Source organism: Poecile atricapillus, chromosome 13, assembly GCF_030490865.1.
Source record: "Poecile atricapillus isolate bPoeAtr1 chromosome 13, bPoeAtr1.hap1, whole genome shotgun sequence".
Classification (NCBI taxonomy): Eukaryota; Metazoa; Chordata; class Aves; order Passeriformes; family Paridae; genus Poecile; species Poecile atricapillus.
Window position 1 is genome coordinate 922,630 of NC_081261.1, and position 21,840 is coordinate 944,469.

At 45.9% G+C, this 21,840-nt stretch overlaps 1 protein-coding gene across 2 annotated transcripts in view; it reads left to right on the forward strand.

Moving 5' to 3' along the window:
* Positions 1–21,840, forward strand: part of NR3C1 (nuclear receptor subfamily 3 group C member 1) — a 63,212-nt gene that overhangs the window by 21,356 nt on the left and 20,016 nt on the right. For both annotated transcript variants that reach the window (XM_058848487.1, XM_058848488.1), the window contains exons 3-4: positions 16,142–16,305; positions 20,144–20,260. In XM_058848487.1, coding sequence (XP_058704470.1) covers positions 16,142–16,305; positions 20,144–20,260 — 281 coding nt within the window. The remainder of the gene's footprint in view (positions 1–16,141; positions 16,306–20,143; positions 20,261–21,840) is intronic.

Sequence of the window (21,840 nt, forward strand, 5' to 3'; positions counted from 1 at the left end):
CTTCTGGGCTGGTTTTGCCACCTTGGGATGCCGGCGCTGCCTCCGCACACCCACGGTCACCCCTGCTTGTGGCACTCTGCTGAGGGGGAAAGGTGGGTCAGAACACATGGATGTGTCTCCTGAGCTTCTTGAGAGGCTGGAGGGAGTCTGAGAGCTCCAGCATTCTGAATCTTGGGAAATCAAAACAGCAGAGGCTTGCAGGAGAGTGAAGGCTGATGGTAGGAGCCACCTTCTTTTCCAGCTGCCTCCAAGAAATGTCAAGTAAAATGCTTCTTTTACACACCAAGGGTGTGAGGGAGTTTGCCTTTAAAAAGTGTGTGAAAAACTTTCTTTTCATATTGTAATTCAGGACTGAGTTTAAAGGCTGGTTTTGAAAGCAATAATATTTAGTGGAAACTGGTTTTGAGTATTTTGAGCGGTTTTCTTCATTATTTTCCATTTGAGCACTTTAAAACCTATCAAGTCCATTTCCCATCTCCACAATCACATTGAGATTACTTGGTGGTTTCTCTGATCTTCTCAAGGCCTTGCTTTCTGTAAATGACAGTCCCTGTGATATTTATAAAAATGGTTTTTTTTACTTGGTGGTGTTATTAAAAAATATCGAGCAGAAAAAGTGAGTCTGGGAGGAACGAATTTGGTTATTTCTGACTTTGCAGCACTCTTGGGTGGCTGTCACTGGGGGAAAGAAGAGGCTGGTTCTGAGCAGGAGAGCAATAACCATGGGTTTATTCCATGTCTTGGGAGCACGTTGCAGGCTGCAGTTAAGGCTGGAACGAGTCCCCTGCAGTGTGCAGACCCTGCAGGGCTCCAGGCTGCTCAACACCTCACATTCCCACAGTACCTGCCTGGGAAACACCTGCCTGTACCTGCAGGGAGTCCCTCGGGGCTGCTCCTTTACCTCCTGCACCCCAGGAGCAGTGAGCTGCGTCCTGGAGCTGGGATTTGTCCCCTGGTGTTGACTCTGAGCCGTGAAATTTGTTCCTTGCTTCATCAAAGTCCATAAAATATTTTAAGTTTTTCTTACAAAGCTTAAAAACACTACCAGGTCATGGTTTGAGGCTCAGCCTAATCGTGAGATTTAGTTTGTAATTTCCTTTCAAATACAAAAAATAAAACTTTTTTCCTCCAATTAAATTGCTTTCCTGGCCTAAATATTAAAATTAGCGAAAGAGCTCCTCAGATGCTGGAATTTGTGCAATTGGGAGGGAAGCTTTTGAGGTCTTTGAGAAAAGGTTGTGCAGATCACAGAATCCCAGAATGGCTGAGGTGGGAAAAGACCCCCAACACCATCGAGTCCAGGCTGTGCCCAATCCCCACCGTGTCCCCAGCCCAGAGCTCTGAGTGCCACCTCCAGGAATTCCTTGGGCACCTCCAGGGATGGGGATCAAAACCTCCCTGGGCAGCTCCTTCCAAACCTGTCCATGCATTATCCCAGGCTGAAGAGCCCAGGAGCAGGGAGGAATAATGTTTTCTTTTTCTTTCCTTTGTGCAGCAGTTTAAGCTCTCCCTGGTTGAAATCAGAAGTGCTGTTTTGTTCTTTAGCTCTTCTGCTCATACATTTCTCAGCTCAGAACAGATTTTCTGAGAAAAGACAGATTCTCTTAATTGTCAGCCCTTAAGTGAAGCTGAAGGAGAAGTGCCAGATGCTGCAGGATTTGTGATTAAAGTTGCAAGAATAAGCAATCCAGGGATACACTTATCATTGTCTCCTTGGAAAGGCTGACCTGCTTATCTCCAGCACCAGCTCCAGCTGAGGTGGGAGCTGCAGCCCTTTGCCTGGATCTGGTATTTCCTTATGGATTGTTGCAGGGGAAAATTGGGTTAAGTTGTGACTTTTCCAAGTTTTTTGAAGCACCACAGCTTCTGAAGTACTGAGAAGAAGCAGCAGTAATGGATGTTGGTGGGTCTGCTCTTGTCAGGTTATCATTTACTGTATTTCTCTCGTGGTGCTTCCTGGGTTTTTCCTCCAGAACCAGCTATAGGTTCCACATACAGAATTAGGGGTAAGAGGCAGATCTGTATTACAGGTAGAAGCTGTGGATAATGATGGCGTGTTCAGCATCATGAATAAGAAAGTACAAAACTTAAGACATTCCTTCCTGTCAGTTTGATGATAATTTATATTCAGGCGTTGGTTAATCTCATCTAAATTCAGATGTGCTGAGGACTCAAATTTAAGAGCATAATTATCCATAGTTCAGTTTTCTCCATGAGGCAGTGGGGAGGAGAAACAGGCTTGGATTGTTCTTTGCTGTTCAGTGTTTCTCTGTATTGCCAGGTAAGTGTTAATTATAGCCATACTTCTAAAATTAGTACCTCTTTTGGTTCCTGAAGTGAGGTGAAATTAATCTGGGGGGAAAAGTTGACCCTAGATTTTTAAAAATATTTTGTTCTTAGGATGTGTTAGTTTTTTTATTTTTAATTTTCCGTGGTGCTGGTTTATTTGTTGATAGTCTCAACTGTACTTTACAGATTGGTTGTTGAAACATTGAGATGTTATGACTGTATCCATCCTGCATGAGCCAGATATTATGTTAACTTTTAACCTGGTTTGTCTCTCAGCCATATCCTTTATTGCCTTGCCATGAGTGGATTGGATGGCGGAAGATTCCCTGGGCAGGGTGGAAAGGAAAACCCCATGTGTGGTGGGATGACTCAATAAAAGCAGGAGATCCTTTTCTCCTGGGAAGGGCAGTGGGATAACTCCATAAAAACTGGGAGATCCTTTTCTCCTGGGAAGGGCAGTGGGATAACTCCATAAAAACCGGCAGATCCTTTTCTCCTGGGAGGGGCAGTGGGATAACTCCATAAAAACTGGGAGATCCTTTTCTCCTGGGAGGGGCAGTGGGATAACTCCATAAAAGCAGATTCTCCTGGGAAAGCAGCGGGGTGACTCCATAAAACCAAGGGCTCCTTCTCTCCCAGGAAGGGCCAGCACAGCCGGTTCCTGTCTGGGTTCCACTGGCAGCCCTGCACAAGCAGCCACAAACCTGTGTCAGGTGAATCCCTGGCCACACAAGGCTTTATCTGCAGGTTTAAGCAGAGCCCTCTCCGCACAAAGAGTTAATTGTGCAGTCAGAGCTGGGTTTGTTCCTGGTGTAGACGTGTTTGTCAGCGTGACCTTTGTTTAATGTTTCTCAGACAGAACATGTAAGTGACATAAGAGCAGTTAAGACGTTGTCAGACAGATTTTAGCTTGGAAATACAGCAAGGCTTTGGCCATACGTGTATTTATTGCACCTTAAAAATACTCCTGGGGGAGCTGCAGCTTCTAGGGGCTGTTCAGAGCTGGGTGGGAGCGCTGAGCTGGGGAGCCAGGCTGGTCCCACCCTCCTTTGGGATCCCTGGTTGTGCTGACGTGTCTGGAGTCTCACGTGCTGCTTCGCTCTGAACCACTGGGAAAAATAAGCAAAGATTAACCACTTCACTGTTTCCCAAAGGTGGTTTGTTCCTGGGTTAATTTCTCTAAAGCCCCACAAATCGGAGAGTTTCCAAGGGTAGAAAAGCTTTTGTCTGAGGGAATCTCATCCCAGCACTGGAGTTTGCTGAGCCATTGGAGCAGTGTCTCTCAAAGATGCAGTAGCAGTTGAAGTTATTGTACTGTTAAAGCAATACAGAAGTGCTTGTTTAAACCAGGATGTTGTGTTTTAGATAAAAGCACCTCCATGTGCCTTTCATTTGAAAACTTAAGGCTTTCTGTATGTCAGCATCTCCTGTATTTGGAGTTAAAAGCTTGTTTGGTGTGTGTGATTGCACCTGTATGGGGTCTGCACCCTGGGAGTTTCAGTGCTGCTTTGGTTTGTTTCTCTGGTGCTTGCTGCTGAAAAAGCTGATTATAAGGCTGAGACTGAGGTAAATGAGGTTGTACCCCAGTGAGGACTTCTCAGTAATGTCCTATTGAAATGGATCTTTTTTTCTCCTTTGCTTGATGTTAATACTTTTAAAAGGTGGGATTGTTGGATTGACAGATCATCTGACAGGTTGAAGGAATTGGCTGATGAACTTTCATTTTTTCCTACCCTATCTGCATCTAGCTTTGTCAGATTTTTGTCTCTGTTATGCTCTTTTCAGGTGCCTGTAGCTTTGAAACCTGTCCTAGCTGCAGCTCAAAAAGCATTTTTTGGTATTTTCATATTGTTTGATTTCATCAATAATATGGGGAACTGATGCCATACCTGTTCTCTCACCTCCTGTGTAATTATGCTTATGTAAGGAGATAAGGACATAGGGACTAATACAGAGTCTTAAAACTGAGTTTAATACCTATTTTCTTCAGGTGCTGAGTAGAGTGAGCTCACCTTCCAAGCCCAGCATGCAGTGAATTCTGCCTTTCCTAGATTTCAGTAGTAAACATCCAGTAATTTTTCCGTGATGAATACTATAGCTCTCCTACTGGAACAGTCATTAGATGACTTCAAAACCTGTTGCAGCTGTGAATGCTATATACACTCCATTGAGTAAATCTTGAGTAATGACCATAGTTAAAATGTTTGATATGAGCTGTTGTAGCACTTTCTAATTCAGGAGAAGACAAGAGTTTCCCAGCAGGAAAGTTTTTTTAATACTTTTCATAAGGAATGTTGGAATTGCTGCTGTTGGACACTTGCAGTGAAGTCAGCCCCGAAGACACGGGAGGTGCCCTGGGAAAAGAGGGATGCTGTGGAGGACTCAGGGTCTGTCTGTCCCTGCCATGGTCGTTGTGTGAGAGGTAAACAGCCCCTTAATGAAGTTTACAGATGGAGTTTAATTGGGAGGGGTTCCCAGTGCTGCTCAGGAAGAGAAAATACACAAAGACGCAGAGGCAAACAATGTGGCCAGGAAACTGTGCGAGGTTCAGCGAGGAAGGAATAGAGGTTCCTTCAGCTGACAGGGAGGGGAGAGGACAGAGGAAAGACGATAAAATAATACCAGAAGCCCAGGAGAGAGAAAGAAGGCGAGAGCTAAAAGAATCTTGGACAGGGGATAAAAAAGCACACCACAAAGGAGGCCAAAGCCCCAAGGTGAGAGATGCCTGTAAAGGCCGGGTGTGGGCCACAGGAGGGATGTGGTGAAACATCTTAATAGTCTTGAGTGTGTGACATGGTTGCCAAGTGGAAATAAAAGCAGGTAATGACCTACTGTGTGTGCATGTCATAGCAGAAATTGTGTCTGTAATTGCTTAACAGTGTTGACAAAAGTAATTACAGCACTCTACTGGATAATTCAGTAAAGTTGACTTAAAAGTGCCTTGGAAGTGACATACAATATACACGTCATACAGGTCTGGGGTGCTACTCCTTGCTTGGCCTTCTGAGAATATTACACAAGTTTCTGTGGCTGATTTTGTGTCAATAAACAAACTTTCGACATGCTTTTCTTCCTGTTCATGCGAGGAAGAGTGGTTTCGTATTTGTTCTTTGCATCCACTGTGTCAGAGGCCAGTTAAAGTGAAGTGAAATTGTGTTCTGAAAGGTGGTAAAAGTGGCTGTAAGAGTTCGGGAAATGCTTTTTAAACAGGTTTGCTCAGTTTGAAGCTCTGCTATGTAGACACACAGGTCTGGATATGAAAGATAAAATGCTCTAAGAACTAAATGTAAAATGGAAAAGAGAAGCTTCTTGTAGGGTTTGGGGAGAGGCCTCGGCCTCTCCCTCAGGGCCCTGAGCCGTCACCGTGCTGATCCGTCAGCAACTCTCTGATTTTTAAGTCACCAGGAATTTTGAATTTGCTCCTTATCTTTCCTGTAAGAATTCCTGCTCCCTCTGTAAGATGGTAAAAAAGAATCTCTACCCTTTCAAGTGACGTTAGTGCTCATGACTAAATGGGGAACATAATCCCCACGAGTTGGTGCTGCACCTCAGCCCGGGCCTGTGGCGCTGACAGCAGCTTGCAGTCGTCATCCTTGTGACTAAGATCTCAAAATCATCACAAGTATTTTTGTCTTCCAGCAAAGTACCCAGGATATGATGTTTTATTGCTTTTTGTTTATTTTTCATGCTCTTGGAAGCCGTCACGAAAGCTGATTCCATTCTGGCGGGTTTATTGTAGCAAAGCCCAATCTCCCTTCCCACTGCACTGCTCATTAAAGCCAGCTCAAGCTCTTCATCAGCTCATTTCTTGAGCTGCTGATGAAAATAAATGGATGTAACAATGAATTTCCTTCTCAAGCAATCTAAACATACTGAATACATACCTGAAACTGGAGTGGAAACACAATGAGTTTAGTAAACAGTTTGAAAACAACAGGAATGAACCTTCAGTACAAATTCCTGCTGGTAAATGCAAATTATCTGTGTAACAAGTTCATTTCATGTCACATCCATGTGGAAACAAACCAGTACAGTTTATGGGCATCTCTTCTGCCCAACAGAAGGGTGTCTTCAGTATTGAAACAGTAAGTGCTGGGGGATAAATCTTCATTTTCAGTTGCGGGTTGAGCACTGGCTGAAGCAAATGACCAGTGTGCCCATTGACCATCCAAAATTTCAGGAATATGCTACTGTTAAAAATACAGTTCTCATTCGCTGGTTGATTTATTCTGGGGGGAAAAGTTTGCTTTCTTTCCTGCAGATATTGGGAATATAACAGACATGTTTTAAACCATGAGGTAGATTTTGATTCTTTAGCAGTTTCCGCTAAAAGCAAGTGTCATTTAAGGAGAGTATTTTTCTTGCTTACGTTCCTTGTTTAAACTCTGTTTTGGCTGTTTTCTTTTTGGTCCACTGGTGTTTTTTGAGCTTCTGGACTCCTGTTCAAAGTTTAAAGAACAATAAGCAGTCAAATGTAAAATAATGTCAATTGAACCAACCGATGACTCAACAGTCAACCAAGTCATCCTGGCCCTGCACCAAATGGACCAAGGCCAAAACCTAAAGTTGGCACCGGTCCCTGTCCCTGTTCTCCATAGATTTGCACTGAAGCAGAGCCCAGAGTGCAACACGTTGGTTAATATTCCATAATGAAGTGCTGCACATGTAAATGCGTGCCTCCCATTGAGAAATCCGTGCTGGGGGAGGACCTGTCGTGCAGGGAAGCGGGGAAACGGGGTTTGTGCTCCAAGAAATTCAGCAGCCTCAGTTGCTTCAGTATTGCTTCCCCTCTGAACTGAGCTTCCTGGAAGGGATGGAGAAGGAATGAAGGGAAAAACATTCCTTCCTGCTTCTCTTGCCTTCTCTTAATTTTTCCCTTCTCCTCTTCTTCCTGCTCAGAGTTAAGGTGTTACTTCTACTCTATTATTTGTTTTTGACTTATATTACTTTTAGTTTCTTTCTTTATGTTTCTTCTGATTTTTGTTGTTGTTGTAAAGCAGGAATTAGCTCTGCAGTGCAGCTAAAAGCATGAGCTGGTGAATAAGTCTGTGTAGCCACATAGATACAGCTCCAGGCCCAGACCACTGTTAGATATTCCACTGGCAGCAGGAGAGTCTTAATTTTACTGTGTTTTTTTCAGAATAGAAGAAATGAACTTCCTAATTACAAGTCTAAATTTATTGATATCTTGATGATTATTTGACTGTGGAAGGACTATACTGCAGCTTTGAGGCATTTCAGCCTGGAGAAGAGAAGGCTCCAGGGGACCTTGAAACCCCTTCCAGTGCCTAAAGGGGCTCCAGGAGGGCTGGGGAAGGACTTTGGACAAGGAGTGGCAGAAAAAGGAGGAATGGCTCCCCACTGCCAGAGAGCAGGGTTAGATGGGATATTGAGGGTGGGGAGACCTTGGCACAGCTACTGAGAGCAGCTGTGGCTGCCCCTGCATCCCTGGAAGTGTCCAAGGCCAGGTTGGACAGGGCTTGGAGCAACCTGGGCCAGTGGAAAGTGTCCCTGTCCATGGCAGGGGGTCTTTAAGATCCTTTCCAATCCAGACCATTCTGGGATTCTATGATTCTACTGCAGTTTAGTTTAATCTTTTACTGCCTTTCTTTCTGTATCATTAATATTTTTCCATGTATGTTAGAATCAGCTTTCCAGATGTCTCTCTCCTTTCCTAGCAGCATCATTTTGGCAGCCTGCACACAGTCCTGTGATTGACACGAGCACTGGACACGGCTCACGCTGAGGTCATTAATGGAATAAGTCCTGTTTAATATTTTAAGTTCAGTTCCTCTGGTACAACATTAATGAGTACTGGAATAAGGGGTCAGATCTGATATATGCTGACTGTGGAGGAAGAGCCAAAATGCTGTGGCTGCTCTGAGCTCATGGATCTCTTGTGATAACTGCAGAATGTCTCAGTGCAGTTCTGCTGCTGTTGAATTCCAAGTGCTGGCCCTTGCAATTGGTGTGTTAAAGGGTCAGTGTAAAGACAGCATGGTTTTGGGCAATATCTCGGCTCTTGGTTAGTTTGCAAGGTTCAGAAAACTAAAAACCTGCCTCCAAGACAGATAGAGCAGCTCTGAGGCGCCTGAGATCTGAAACAGAATCCCAGAATCCACAGGAGTTGGAAAAGACTTTCAATATTACCGAGTCCAGGCTTGTCCAGTCCCCACCTTGTCCCCAGCCCAGAGCTCTGAGTGCCACCTCCAGAGATGGGGATCCAACCCTCCCTGGGCACTTCCAGTGCCTGAGCTCCCTTTCCATGGGGAAATTCCTGCTGCTGTCCCCCCTGAGCCTCCCCTGGCCCAGCCTGAGGCCGTTCCCTCTCCTCCTGTCCCTGTTCCCTGGGAGCAGAGCCCGACCCCCCCGGCTGTCCCCTCCTGCCAGGGACTTGTGCAGAGCCACAAGGGCCCCCTGAGCTCCTTTTCTTCAGGCTGAGATTTCTTGGGATGCACTGAAAATAAAAAAAAAAACCTCTAATTCTACTCAGACTTTTGCACTTTATTGTGCAGTGCATTATTCTTGCAGCTGTCCTGGTCCTGGCTCACCTGTGAGCACCGAGGGTGTCCCTGTGCCCTCGATGTGTCCACGAGTTTGTGAAAGGCAGGTTTGAGATGATCCACAGGCTGTAAATACAGGTAGATCAAATGGCTGTCATCCAGCAAAACATAAATAATTTGTATGGCCCAGGATAATTTAATTCCATATTTTTCCGTATTTTTATGTAAAGTTTGTATTTAAGTATAGAGGTACTGGCTTCTGTATGGATCTCCTTTTTTGCTGCATCTTTATTTAGGGAAGGAAGGTTGCACAATGAAATTTAAAAAGCAGCACAAAGCTTTGGAAAAGTGTGCCTAAATCGATTCATATAGAAATGAATTCTACCCTTGAAGGTAAGACTTTCTGGCTGCTTTACTGGAGCGCTGTAATAAATATAAAAGTTTAGAACATATAATTTAATTATCATATTCTGGCCATAAATGCTTTAGGTCTGTAGTACATTTGAAATCCCAAGAGCTCTGGCTGAGGTTGCAGCTGCAACATCAATTACCATTTATCCATTCCAAGAAAGCTTTGCCTGTGCCCTTGAAACCTTTTCGTCCTGGAGAGGCTCCAGCGGGAGCGCGGCCGCTCCGCTCTGCGCGCGGCTGCTCCGGCGGCGCTCCCAGGGATGCCAAGATGGGAGCAGGCGCCATTTCACAGCGGGGCCGGTGCCTCTGGAGCTGCCAGCGGCTCCCTGGTGCTTCCAGAGAGCTCAGAGTCCCCTTGGTGGATGCTCCTCAAGGTTTGGGCATAGCCGTGGTGCAGGCTTGGAGAGGACTGGAGGCACGGTGGCCGTGGCGCTGCCAGAGTGGGTTTGCTCCGTGTGTTGTGTTGGGAATCTGCAGATTCCTGTTCTGCTTTCCGTGCTGGTGGTATCTGCCAGCAGTATTTGTACAAACACACAAATCCTGTGGCCAGCTTCATTTGTACAAAGGGATGATAAAAGGTGTGTCCTGCAGGTGGGGGTGGTCTGAGACTTTGCTGCTGGAGCTATCTCTGGTACCTTCAATGTTTCTGTTAGAACCCTGGCAGTCCCCTAGCACCATTTTCTGTGACAGGGTGGGGAGGAGGGACAGTCCCTGCCCCTCTGACTGCACACCAGGAGTTTCTCTGCCATGAGTTTCTGGCTCTGGCAGTGAAGGAAATTTGGCCGTGGCCTTCCGGAGTGACACATCCCTGACGGCGGCATTATCTTGGCCGTGTCATAGACACGTTACACGGAACGAGACCGTTAGCTCAAAATCTGATTTCCTGGCTTATCAGGGGCTTTTTAATACAGTGTTTATCTGGGTGTGCGATAAAGGAAACCCTGTTAATCGTCCTGCTTCTCAGAGAAGCTGGAAAGCAGAAATGCTGGGGGCTTTTATTTACAGGCTTTGGTTAAGTACTCCAGAGTAGATTTTTCATTTGTTACAGCATCATTGAGGACATGCTTGTTGTCAAGACCAGCACTTCTACCAAAACCATCCTGGTCTCCATATTAAACAGAAAATATGAAAGAGAATTGAGGAATAGGAAGTTATGTGGAGGGAGGATTTGTGGCTTGGTGAGCAGTCAGCACCCCAGGACACCTTGGCGTGGGGTCTGTCACCTTGTGATTTGTGCCTGTGGCAGTGGCTCTGTGCCCCTTCTGTGGCACCCAGCCAGCCAGGGCTGGCTCTGTCTGCAGAGTTCAGGCAGCCTGGGAGGAAAACCTGGGTTCTTACCAATTTTCAGTCTCTTGAAAATGAAGTGAAAACATTTCAAGAGACAGAAGAAACCAGTGGTTCAGGTTCTCAGCAAAATGCCTTTCTGGAATTGTTTCCAATTGGCAAACACAATTCTATTTTAATAGTCATGACAAGTCTAGTGTCAACAGCCTTGGATTAAATTTTTTTCCTGCTTGAACTGAAAACTACTTCCCTGTGTAAGAGGATATAAAAATAATTAATAGTTTCTGTAGTTAATGAAGAAATAAATAAACAATTCAAAAAATGTAATCAGTCGGTATCCACAGCCTAGTGTTTACATTGTTCTCATTGCTGGAAGATAAGGAGGAGGCCCAGATGGCAATGACATTGGAAATGGTTTCTTTAGTTTGGTGATACCACTTACACCAATAAGTAATTTGCTTTTAGGAATACGTTCCCAGTAGTTGGTTCAGTTGAGCTGCAGGGCCAGCATGTGTGGTGGGCTGTGTTTTGGTGTCTGGTGTGTCTGGAGTGAGCTCCTGTTTGGAAAGAATGTGATCCAGGCTGACCATCCCTTCCATGCACTGGTGGAAAGAGGTGCAGGCTGTGGGCTGGAAATGATCAGTAGTTTTGGTGTTGGATCAGTGTTCTCCTTGTCATTGCCTCACTAGAGTTGTTTTTCATAGGATCAGAGAACCATGCAGTGGTTTGGGTTAGGAGGGACCTTAAGGATCATCCCATTCCACCCCAGCCGTGGCAGGGACACCTTCCCCTGCCCCAGGCTGCTCCAAACCCTGTCCAGCCTGGCCTTGGGCACTGCCAGGGATCCAGGGACAGCCACAGCTGCTCTGGGAACCTGGGCCAGCACCTGCCCACCCTCACAGCGAAAGATTTCTTCCCATTCTCTATTCTAAACCTACCTTTGGAATTTCAATAATTCCGTGATTTTCATTTAATAATGATAAGTAATGGTGGGTGGTATATTTTTTAAATTACATTACAGTGTTAGTAGGTTCAGCACATAGGGCTGTGGCCATTCTGTGTGTTGGGGAGGTTTTCTGTTCTTCACAGTAAAGAGAAAAAGGAGACAAGGAAATGTTCTCCTGAGCAGTGCCCACCTGCCCTGGAGGAGGTCATTTCTTCACAGGGTGAATCCCTCCTCCCCTGCATCTGCTGCATGTCCATGGCTGGTGGCAGGGCCAGAGCCTGGTGCTCCCTGTCTGTGTGTCCTGTCTGTGTGTCCTGTGTGTCCTGTGTGTCCTGTCTGTGTGTCCTGTGTGTCCTGTCTGTGTGTCCTGTGTGTGTCCCTGTCTGTGTGTCCTGTCTGTGTGTCCTGCCTGTGTGTCCTGTGTGTGTCCCTGTCTGTGTGTCCTGTCTGTGTGTCCTGTGTGTCCTGTCTGTGTGTCCTGTCTGTGTGTCCTGTCTGTGTGTCCTGTGTGTCCTGTCTGTGTGTGTCCCTGTCTGTGTGTCCTGTCTGTGTGTCCTGTCTGTGTGTCCTGTGTGTCCTGTCTGTGTGTCCTGTCTGTGTGTCCTGTCTGTGTGTCCTGTCTGTGTGTGTCCCTGTCTGTGTGTCCTGTGTGTCCTGTCTGTGTGTCCTGTGTGTCCTGCCTGTGTGTCCTGTGTGTCCTGTCTGTGTGTCCTGTCTGTGTGTCTCTGCTGTCCAGGCCATGCTGTGACCATCCCCCAGCAGGACCAGGGGACAGGAGCTGTCCCCAGGCCTTACCGCACCCTCCCGTGCTGCAGGTGACCCTTGAGCTGGGGTTGAAGTCTCTGGTGAATGATTAACACTGAAATGGCTTTAGTTAAACAGCTTGATTTCTGCAGAGCTCGTTACTGGGGCAGCACCTTGCTTAAGCCTTTCCATTTTGCTCCCTTCATTAAGATTTCCCATTTTGTCCCCTTCATTAAGATTTCCCATTTTGTCCCCTTCATTAAGGTTTCCCATTTTGTCCCCATATGTTGCCTTGATTGGAAACGATAAACACATCTATACAAATAAATAAAATCAGATTGTATATGAATAGTTTCTGAAAAATACATGTGAATGTACTAAGTTTAGTACCTCATGCCAATACCTTGCCTCCCAAAATGAAATTTAATCAGTTTTTACAGATTTGGAACCCTGAAAATTGGAAGGTTTTTCTCCTCTCTCATCTATGCTGCTTGATTATTTTTTTTAATCTAGATAAGACTTACACTTTGCTAGGGTTTTGTCGAGCTGAAAGCAACTTCTGAATACTGAAAGGTATTCCATTATTATATTACCTCAGAGCATCAATTCCCTGCTTACCTCTTGCTTAGGAAGCGGTCATTTGCCTTTTACTGTGTATAACTTTCTAGGTGAGAGATTTCTGTGAAATGTCAGCCTGGTTAGGAGCCCTGCTGCCCTGCAATCCCTCCTGCTGGTGTTTTACACGCGGGGCTGTCTGGCAGCTCTCCACACAGTTAGTAAATATTGCCCTTATCTGATACAGCCAGGCTGGGAAGATATGCCTGCAGCCCGGATTAGATTGCTGGCTACTGCTTTATTAATCAATGTAATCATTTATTTTTAGTTTTCTAAGTCATATCATCTGTTTTCTTTCTCATATTACATTTTCTGTGGTGCTGGTATAGAAAATGAGCCCTGTTTAAAAATTAAAGGTGACTGAAAAGTTGCAGTGGAATATGTTTGGCACTGTCATGGTTTCCCTGACAGCTGATGAATGTTTCCTTAAAAATGCTTTTGTCAGAAAATTGAGAGGTATAAAGAGTTTTATTTTTGTATCTAAATTAGCTGTCTTCAAAACTATACATAGAAAGATGTTTCCATCTTTTTCTGGGTTTAATAATTTTCATGAAGCGAAGTTCTGAAGTTACATATTCCTTATTTAAAATCATAGCTCCCAGCCTGTACTTTAGTGTTTAATCTGATATATTTAGTCTTAGAAAAGGAGTTACTGGGCTTAAACCTTTAGAGAAAATAAGGCATGTTAGAGTAGCCAGCCAGTGATTGCTGCTTGGAGAAGGGGTATTGCTTGGTTTTGAGGTAAGTGTTGGGTTTTTTAGTTGTTTTTTTTTTTTTGCATATGACAGTCTAAAAACAGAGAAACAAATTTCTTTTTCTAAATGTATCAGTAAGCTGGGGAGAGAAGAAAAAAACAAAAACCGAAACAAATGAAGTAATTTGTATCACATGAAAGGAAGCGGAGCGTTGTGGTCAGAATTGCCTGATGATCAGACAGGAAAGCTGTGAGAGACCAAAGAACCAAGGATGGTGCTCAAGCCTGGGGTTCTCCTCTCGTCTCTGGGCTCCTTCTGCAATCTCCAGGAGCCGCAGACCTGGCCAGAGCCAGCACAGCAGAAATAGATGTGACTCCTCATCTTCCTCAGCCATGAGCTCTGTGCTCCTGCAGCCCGTGGCGGGGAGGAACAGGGCTGTCCATCCTTCCCGAGCTGTTCCTAGAGGTCTGTGCACTTGAGGAAGGCAGGCAGAAAGCAGGAGCAGCCTGTAATTAAAGATGCGTGTTCCTACAGACATCAAATAGGTGGGACTGGCTTGAATTACATCCTGCCATGGCTTGGGTGCTGAGGGCTGGGGGGGTTATTAAAGCTCTCTGCTTTAAAAGAAGACAGATTAATTGGAAAAGGCAGAAGAGCCGTGCCATGGCTGATGAGCAGCCCATCAGTGAGCGCTGCTCCAGCTGACAGACGCGCTGTGGGGGCTGGCAGCCTCGTGGCACAGCCATGGAGGAGACGTGCTGCAGCATTCCACAGATACTTGCTGAACACAGAGGAGCGATGTGACAGATTTGAGTTCTTTTCCAAGCTCTGGAAAGAAGCATTCTTCCTTTTGGGAAGAGAAGGGCCTTGTTCTTCCCTTTTTCCTCGAGTTTGACTCATTCTCCTCCATTCCTGCTGCCAGCCTTTCCTACTGAGGGCTTTGCACCACCCTTGTTCTAGTCTTACTCTGCTCTCCTCCTCCCACTGCTCTTCCAGCACGTTGAAGCTGTTGCTGTGCTCCTGTCTGGTGTTTTCTCCTCTGCTCTGAGACACAGCTCATCTTCTCCCTAGCTCAGTCACTGGATTTAGGGGGTCCACACATCCCTTAGGTCTTCGCCTGCCTGTGCTGTCTCATTTTTCCCCCCTAAAGCAAGTAATTTTCACTTCTCTCTGCCTTCTGGTTCCATTTTTGTCAAAGTGAGAACTTCATTGACACATTTATTCTGGTCTGACTTTGATCCCTCTGTATTGAGTGGGAGGATCCTGCTCCTTGTCTTCTGATTGCCTCAATCCCTGTAGGAAAGAACAAACACAGTGGCAAAGTCCTTTGGATCACTGGATGGGCCATTTCTCTGGTGCTCTCTGGGGATGGGACATGAGGACCTGTGCAAAAGCAGAGCACCCAGGTGTTGGAATCTCTTCATTCGGGATGGAATTTTAAGCTTTGCGTGAGCGTGTTGGAGCTGTAGGTTTTTTTAAATGTGTGACCAAATCTGGTCAGACTTCCTTGAGGAGAGGAAAAGGAATTTTCCATGCAAAAGCCATCCCACATACAAATGTTAAGCCCACATCAGGGAACGTGGATGGTCTGGAGAGTTTCCAAGGAGAGGCACCAAAACCTTAAATAAAAGTGTCATTTTTCTAGCTTCATCTGGAGAGGCTGGAACCCCGGTGAACAGGATTTTCTGTGAAAATTAGTCTCAAGTAAAGCAAGCAGTATAGAAATCATATTTTAGAAGTTTCAAACTTAGTTGGAAATCACAGAATAGCTGGGGTTGGAAGGGACCCCTGGAGATCATCCAGTCCAACCAAGGAAGGGTCACCCGGAGCAGGGGATGCAGGAACGTGTCCAGGTGGGTTTGGGATGTGTCCAGAGAGGGAGACTCCATGACCTCCTGGGCAGCTGTTCAGTCTCTGCCACCCTCCATGGAAGGAAGTTGTTCCTCATGTGGAGGTGGATGAACTCACCAAGCTGGGGGCAGTGCCGTGGTTGGGGCTGCAGCTCTATAAGATCAGCCCCTGAGCTCTGGCCCAGCACTGCTGGGTCAGCCCTGAGGATTAGGAGCAGCTCCAAGGTGATTACGATGGATTGTTTGTTGTTCAAAGAGGGATTTGGGTTTTTTCTTACCAAACCAACCCTTCATTTGTAGCTGGGCTGGGTGTTTACATCCAGATCCTGGAATGAGGAATATTTCTCACTCTGCTCTTAAACTGCTGGGGTGAAATGATCACTTGTTACTGTGAATATTTGTTACTATATGGCCCAATTTGCACAGCTTCTTGCATAACAGAATCCCAGTAGGAAAGCCGGTGGTGGTGCTGGGAAGGGAGCCCTTGTGCAGACTGCAGGGAATGTGGCAGTAATGGAAACAATATGGAGTAAGAACGTGTTTTAAGAGTCAATTTTAAAGGCTGGGATAATTGTGCAAGAAACTTGGCTTCAGAAACGTGTAAGGGAAGGAATCTTGATGCAGCCAAATAGGCTGTGAAAAATCCATACAGCTTTGCTTGGGTTTTACAGAAGTCCTTTTTTAACTGTTTCTGGTGCTCTGTGTGCAGAACTGCCCCCAAGGGTGGGGACAAGCCATTCTGGCAGGTGTGAACTCTGTGTTCGCCTCTATCCCAGTTAAAGGTATTTTTCTGCTTTGTTTCAGCCCTGGAATGAGGTCAGATGTAAGCTCTTCTCCATCCACAACCTCAGCAACGACGGGACCACCTCCCAAGCTCTGCCTGGTGTGCTCTGACGAGGCCTCCGGGTGCCACTACGGTGTCCTGACGTGTGGCAGCTGCAAAGTGTTCTTCAAACGGGCAGTGGAAGGTAGGACCTGCTTGGATGAGTTTCCTGCTTACAAATATCAAATCCCCATGCATATCATCCAGTTTTGAGCCCAGCATCCATGGTCTTGCTAGAATCCTACTGAACATCCCATCCATTAGATCACCCATCTTGTCATAGTAAATCACATTGATAATGGCGCATTATCCAAAGCATGGATTCCATTCACATTGATAAAATGCTCCCATTCACTCTGTGTAAAAGAATTTATTGTTGTCTTGGCTTTTGTCTCTTTCATTTTCTTTCACTGTTGTTTTTGTTTATTTGTCCCATTTTTATACAGATATTTGTCTGTGTGCAATAGATTTGTAAAGTTTGTGATTTTCAATTTAAGGTTATTTGGTTTGTGTAGAAAACTTACATGGAACTTGGTAAATCTGTTGTGTGTGAGGTTATCTTAGTTTTACAGTTCTTCCTGTAAACAATGTTGGTTGAATTGCATCCATGTCCCTGGGTGTTACTTGTGGGGACACTGGGTACCAGGGATGTGTGTGGGATTGAATCATTGAGATTTCTCTCTAGCTGTGATTAGAGAAGATCATTCTGGAAAACAGAGATGATGGAAACCTAACGTGATTAAGGACTGTGATAATGGGGTGTGTTGGTAGCAGTTTGTAAGGGACTAGGCCGTACCTCAAGATCTGACTCTGCCTCAGTATCACATGCAGAAAAACTGGAGCGTATTCCCAACATTGGGAAGATGGTGATTCCTCAGGTCTGAAGAACATTGTTCTTAGTTCTGGCCCTCAGGGCTTCCTGTCTTGTGCCTTCCTCATGCAGCCCTGGCTGAACCAGGCTCTTTCTGCTGACATTTCTGCGAGCTGGGGTCACTGGAGGAGAGGCTGTTTGACAAAGACAAGCCACTGTTCAGTCCTCAGAGGCAGCACTTCCCCCAGTTCCTGGCTCACCGGGTGCCATGGGGACCTCCATGGAAGGGCAGAGCATCCCGGAGGGATCAGAAAGTCAAGTTCATGTCATGGTTTCTGCTGGTCACAAAGGGGTGATGGCTCTGTGGGAGCTGAACTTTAACAAGGCACTATGATCTCAAGTGCAAAGCAGATGATCATCTGTACCTTTGATTAAAACATGGTCACCAGAGATCCCTCAGAAGACAGTTTACAAGGCAGCTGGATGTGTGCCAAAGCCATGGGTTTGCCTGTTCTCAAGCTTAATTTAATCACAAAAGTATTGATACAGGAAGGAATCACCCCAGTGATTCCTTTTGGTTTTGACACACCATAAATCAAGCGTCTTGATATTAAAAATGTAAGCAGGCTTGTGGCAATCATTTCCTGAGGGCTCACCTCTGCTTCCATTTTGATTGTGCCACAAATTATCCCACTCTTCACAGAATCCCAGAATCATTAAGGTTGGAAAAGACCTCCAAGATCATCAAGTCTGGCCTTTGTCAGCTGGACCATGACACCAAGGATTGAGCACCCTAAATCCTTCCATTAGATGTCATGGATGTTTTCAGGACCACTTCCAGGATCCGTTAGTCCTAGTCTACACGTTAAAGAACAAATAATTTGGTTTTGTCTTTTATAGGCATTTTTCTTATTAGGAACACATGTAAAAAGAATTTGTTTCTGCAATATCCTTTTTATTAGTGGCTGCCAGGCACCTGTTAGTGTTCAGATCAAGCTGACTCTGCACACTCATTATCCGGCCTTTAGCCAAAGCCCTTTTTTCCACCTTTGCCTCCAGGCCTGTGTACTGTGACAGAAATACTCACAGAAACTGGAAGTGTCATTGTCTAGGAAGCCAATATAAAGTGCATTTTTTCAGCAAAGAGTGGAACCAGAGGAGAAGAGGAAGGGTGAAGGTGGGACAGCAGATATCCACTTATGTGCAGTTCTTCAGGCAGACAGGACTTTCTTCAGGAGCCCAGGCTGGCCAGAGACAGCTTTTTCTAGTTCTGATTCTGTGGTGTTTCAGAGCCCTCGTGGCTGAGTTTCTCCAGCCCCAGCCCTGCTCAGCTCCCAACACTTCACCCAATGTACCAACCTGGATCCTCTGCTCACACCTCCCTCCCTGAGGCTCCCCAGCACCTCTCCCTCCTGCTCTGCTCCACATTGGCCCTGCTCATCAGCACTTTTCATTCCATCTTCCCAAGTCCTTTGTCCACAATTCCCAACCTTTCTCTAGGCTGCTGTGCTCACATGGGCACGGAGCTGTTGGTGCCACAGTGTGGGATGGCGTGGGGATGGGATTGGCCAGCCTCTGAAAAATGTCCCTGTGTGCCCCAGCTCCCCCTGGAAACAGCTGCATTGGCTCACTGATGGTTTTCAGCAGAGCATTCGGGGAGTACCTGGGTTTGAGCAGCAAAGAGAACAGAAGCACGTTCCTCTGGCCGCTGGCACATCCCTGGGGAGCAGGAGGGAGTGCAGCTCCAACTTCCCTTATTTTCCCCCAAAGTGGTCATGTGGCAAGAGAGCTTTGCTATAACATAGCACAAAGAAATAGTGTAGCTTGGTCCTAGAAAAGGCAAGAATGGGTGAGCAGTAAATAAAAGAAACCAAGCATTCATGGAGAGGAAGCCCTTGTGTCACTTTTGTCAGGAATAAAATGGAGCAGCTCAGGAGAATGCTCACCTGAAGTGTCTGTGTTGATGTGTGAAGCTGTGGTCTCGTCAGGCAGCATAGAGGGACGTGGAGCTGCTGTCTCTGCTCCACTGCAGTGCTGGCTCATGGGCATCAGTTCATGTTTCATGTGTGTTTCTGTGTGTTAGAATGCTAATGGCAACCAGAGTGCTGAGTCGAGGATCTGTGCCTGAATTAATTAAACACAAAGCTGGCACAAGGGTCAGGAAGGCTCCTCTTCCCTGAGTGGAAGAGGTGTGGGGATCATTCAGAAAAACATTCCTTGGAATATCAACTTGAGGCACTTCACAGGAGAAGTTTGGCCAAAGCCATAGGAATGAACTCTGCATGCCCATAATTTTAACAGCTGACTTGTAAGAAATTCCTTCTCCAAGCTGTTTTCCTGTGAGAAAACATTTGGACTCTGTTGTTAATAACTCAGTATTTGGAAAGTCTATTTGTTTCTCACAATATTGTACTGTCAGGACTTTGCAATAAAGTGTAAAAGCCCAGGCTGCAGCTTTCTGCCCTCTGGAAAAACATGCTCCTTGACCCCCATCTGGGAGAAGGATCTATTCTTTGGTCATACCTTTCCCTAAATAAGTTACATTCAGACATTCATTCACATAACTCACATAATTAAGAATAGATACTTCTGTTGTCCTGCTCTGAACAGCTAAGAAATACAATTAATTTATGTACTTCAAGTTGTAATGTTTTCAGTTTTGCACTGAATCTGCAAATCCATAAAAATGTCTGAGCAATTGGTTTGTCCAGGTCAGGCTGTAAGTTACAGGAAGGTTTTATGACTGTCCAGCTGATGAAGCTGTGTCTGTGCTCTGTAGAAATGTTTACAAGTGTTCTCTCGGAATGTGTTTGTGCACATTATTCATGTCTCCTGTCAAACTATTCAGAGAAGTGGGAAACCTGCTGTAGAAGGTGGCTTTGGTAAATGCAAGGGGAGATAGTTTTAAAAACAGAAGTTTCCTGGTGTTAACAAATAGAATATTATATAAATAATAAATAGAATAATAATATTTCTACCTAAGTGTATTGGCTTTGAGGTCTGCCCATGAGAAATGTGTTTGGATATGTGAAATCAGGTGGATACTGATGTTTTTGCAAGGCACGCAGCGCAGGCAGTGAAGGTTCCCTGCGGTCCTTGCTGGATGCAGGGATGGCTGAGCAGGGTCTGTGCCACGGGGAGCTGATGTTTGTCTGTGTCTCTTTGTGCCCAGGGCAGCACAATTACCTGTGTGCCGGCAGGAACGACTGCATCATCGACAAGATCCGCAGGAAGAACTGCCCCGCGTGCCGCTACCGCAAGTGTCTGCAGGCGGGCATGAACCTGGAAGGTAACGAGCCCTGGGGGCACAGGGGCTGCACTCCGGGCTGGGTTTGTGGGCACTGACACGAGACACAGCAGTGTTTGTGCTGGATCTGCTGTCTGTGCTCGCTTGCTGGCTCTGTTCAGCACGAGTGAGTCGCTCACACAGACCAGGGTTATTTCTCGGGGTTGTTTCTCGAGGTTGTTTCTCAGGGTTGTTTCTCAGGGTTGTTTCTCGGGGTTGTTTCTCAGGGTTGTTTCTCAGGGTTGTTTCTCGGGGTTGTTCCTCGGGGTTGTTTCTCAGGGTTGTTTCTCGGGGTTGTTTCTCAGGGTTGTTTCTCAGGGTTGTTTCTCAGGGTTGTTGCTCAGGGTTGTTTCTCGGGGCTGTTGCTCAGGGTTGTTTCTCGGGGTTGTTTCTCGGGGTTGTTTCTCGGGGTTGTTTCTCAGGGTTGTTTCTCGGGGTTGTTTCTCAGAATTGTTGCTCGGGGTTGTTGCTCAGGGTTGTTTCTCAGGGTTGTTTCTCAGGGTTGTTTCTCAGGGTTGTTTCTCAGGGTTGTTTCTCAGGGTTGTTTCTCGGGGTTGTTGCTCGGGGTTGTTTCTCAGGGTTGTTGCTCGGGGTTGTTGCTCGGGGTTGTTTCTCAGGGTTGTTTCTTGGGGTTGTTTCTCAGGGTTGTTTCTCAGGGTTGTTTCTCAGGGTTGTTTCTCGGGGTTGTTTCTCGGGGTTGTTTCTCAGGGTTGTTTCTCAGGGTTGTTTCTCAGGGTTGTTTCTCAGGGTTGTTTCTCGGGGTTGTTTCTCGGGGTTGTTTCTCGGGGTTGTTTCTCGGGGTTGTTTCTCAGGGTTGTTGCTCGGGGTTGTTTCTCAGGGTTGTTTCTCGGGGTTGTTTCTCAGGGTTGTTTCTCGGGGTTGTTTCTCGGGGTTGTTTCTCGGGGTTGTTTCTCAGGGTTGTTGCTGGGGGTTGTTTCTCGGGGTTGTTTCTCAGAGTTGTTTCTCGTGCACTCAGCTCATGCGTGCCGTGGCTTTCTCATGGAATGTGAGGCAGCAGAGCTCTTGGACAACACCTGCAGGGAGGTGTAACACCTGTAGCAGGGTGTGCTGAGTGACCTGACACTCAGACCATGGGGGACAGGGAAGGGAGTGGGGATTACACCTTCCAGCTAAAGAAAATTGAAGTACTTTTGTTCATGCTGTGGATACTTCTTAAATATCTGTCAAAATTTCTCTAGAAAACGTTGGTTAAATTTAACATAGCACCACATCGTTGTTCTCTGCTGAGTCCTGAATGACTCGTGAGAATCTGAAGGCCACATCAACCAGAAATTTAGCAACAGTTGTAAAATGGCATAAAACACTTTTATTAGTGTCAGCTTCATTTTATGTTTGCTATTTTTCCCTGAGCAGCAGAGATTAACGCAGCACTTACAAGTGCAGTTATCCTGGTGGTACTTGTATAATCAAAATTGTCAGATAAAATAAAAATGTCAAAGATGTATTTGGCAGCTCCAAGGACGAACAGAATTTCATTTCAGTCAGTGATAATATCCTTGGTGAGGTGTAAGTGATAAGTTAGAGATCAGTGAAGCACAGACTGGTGTCTGTTGTTAGCATGT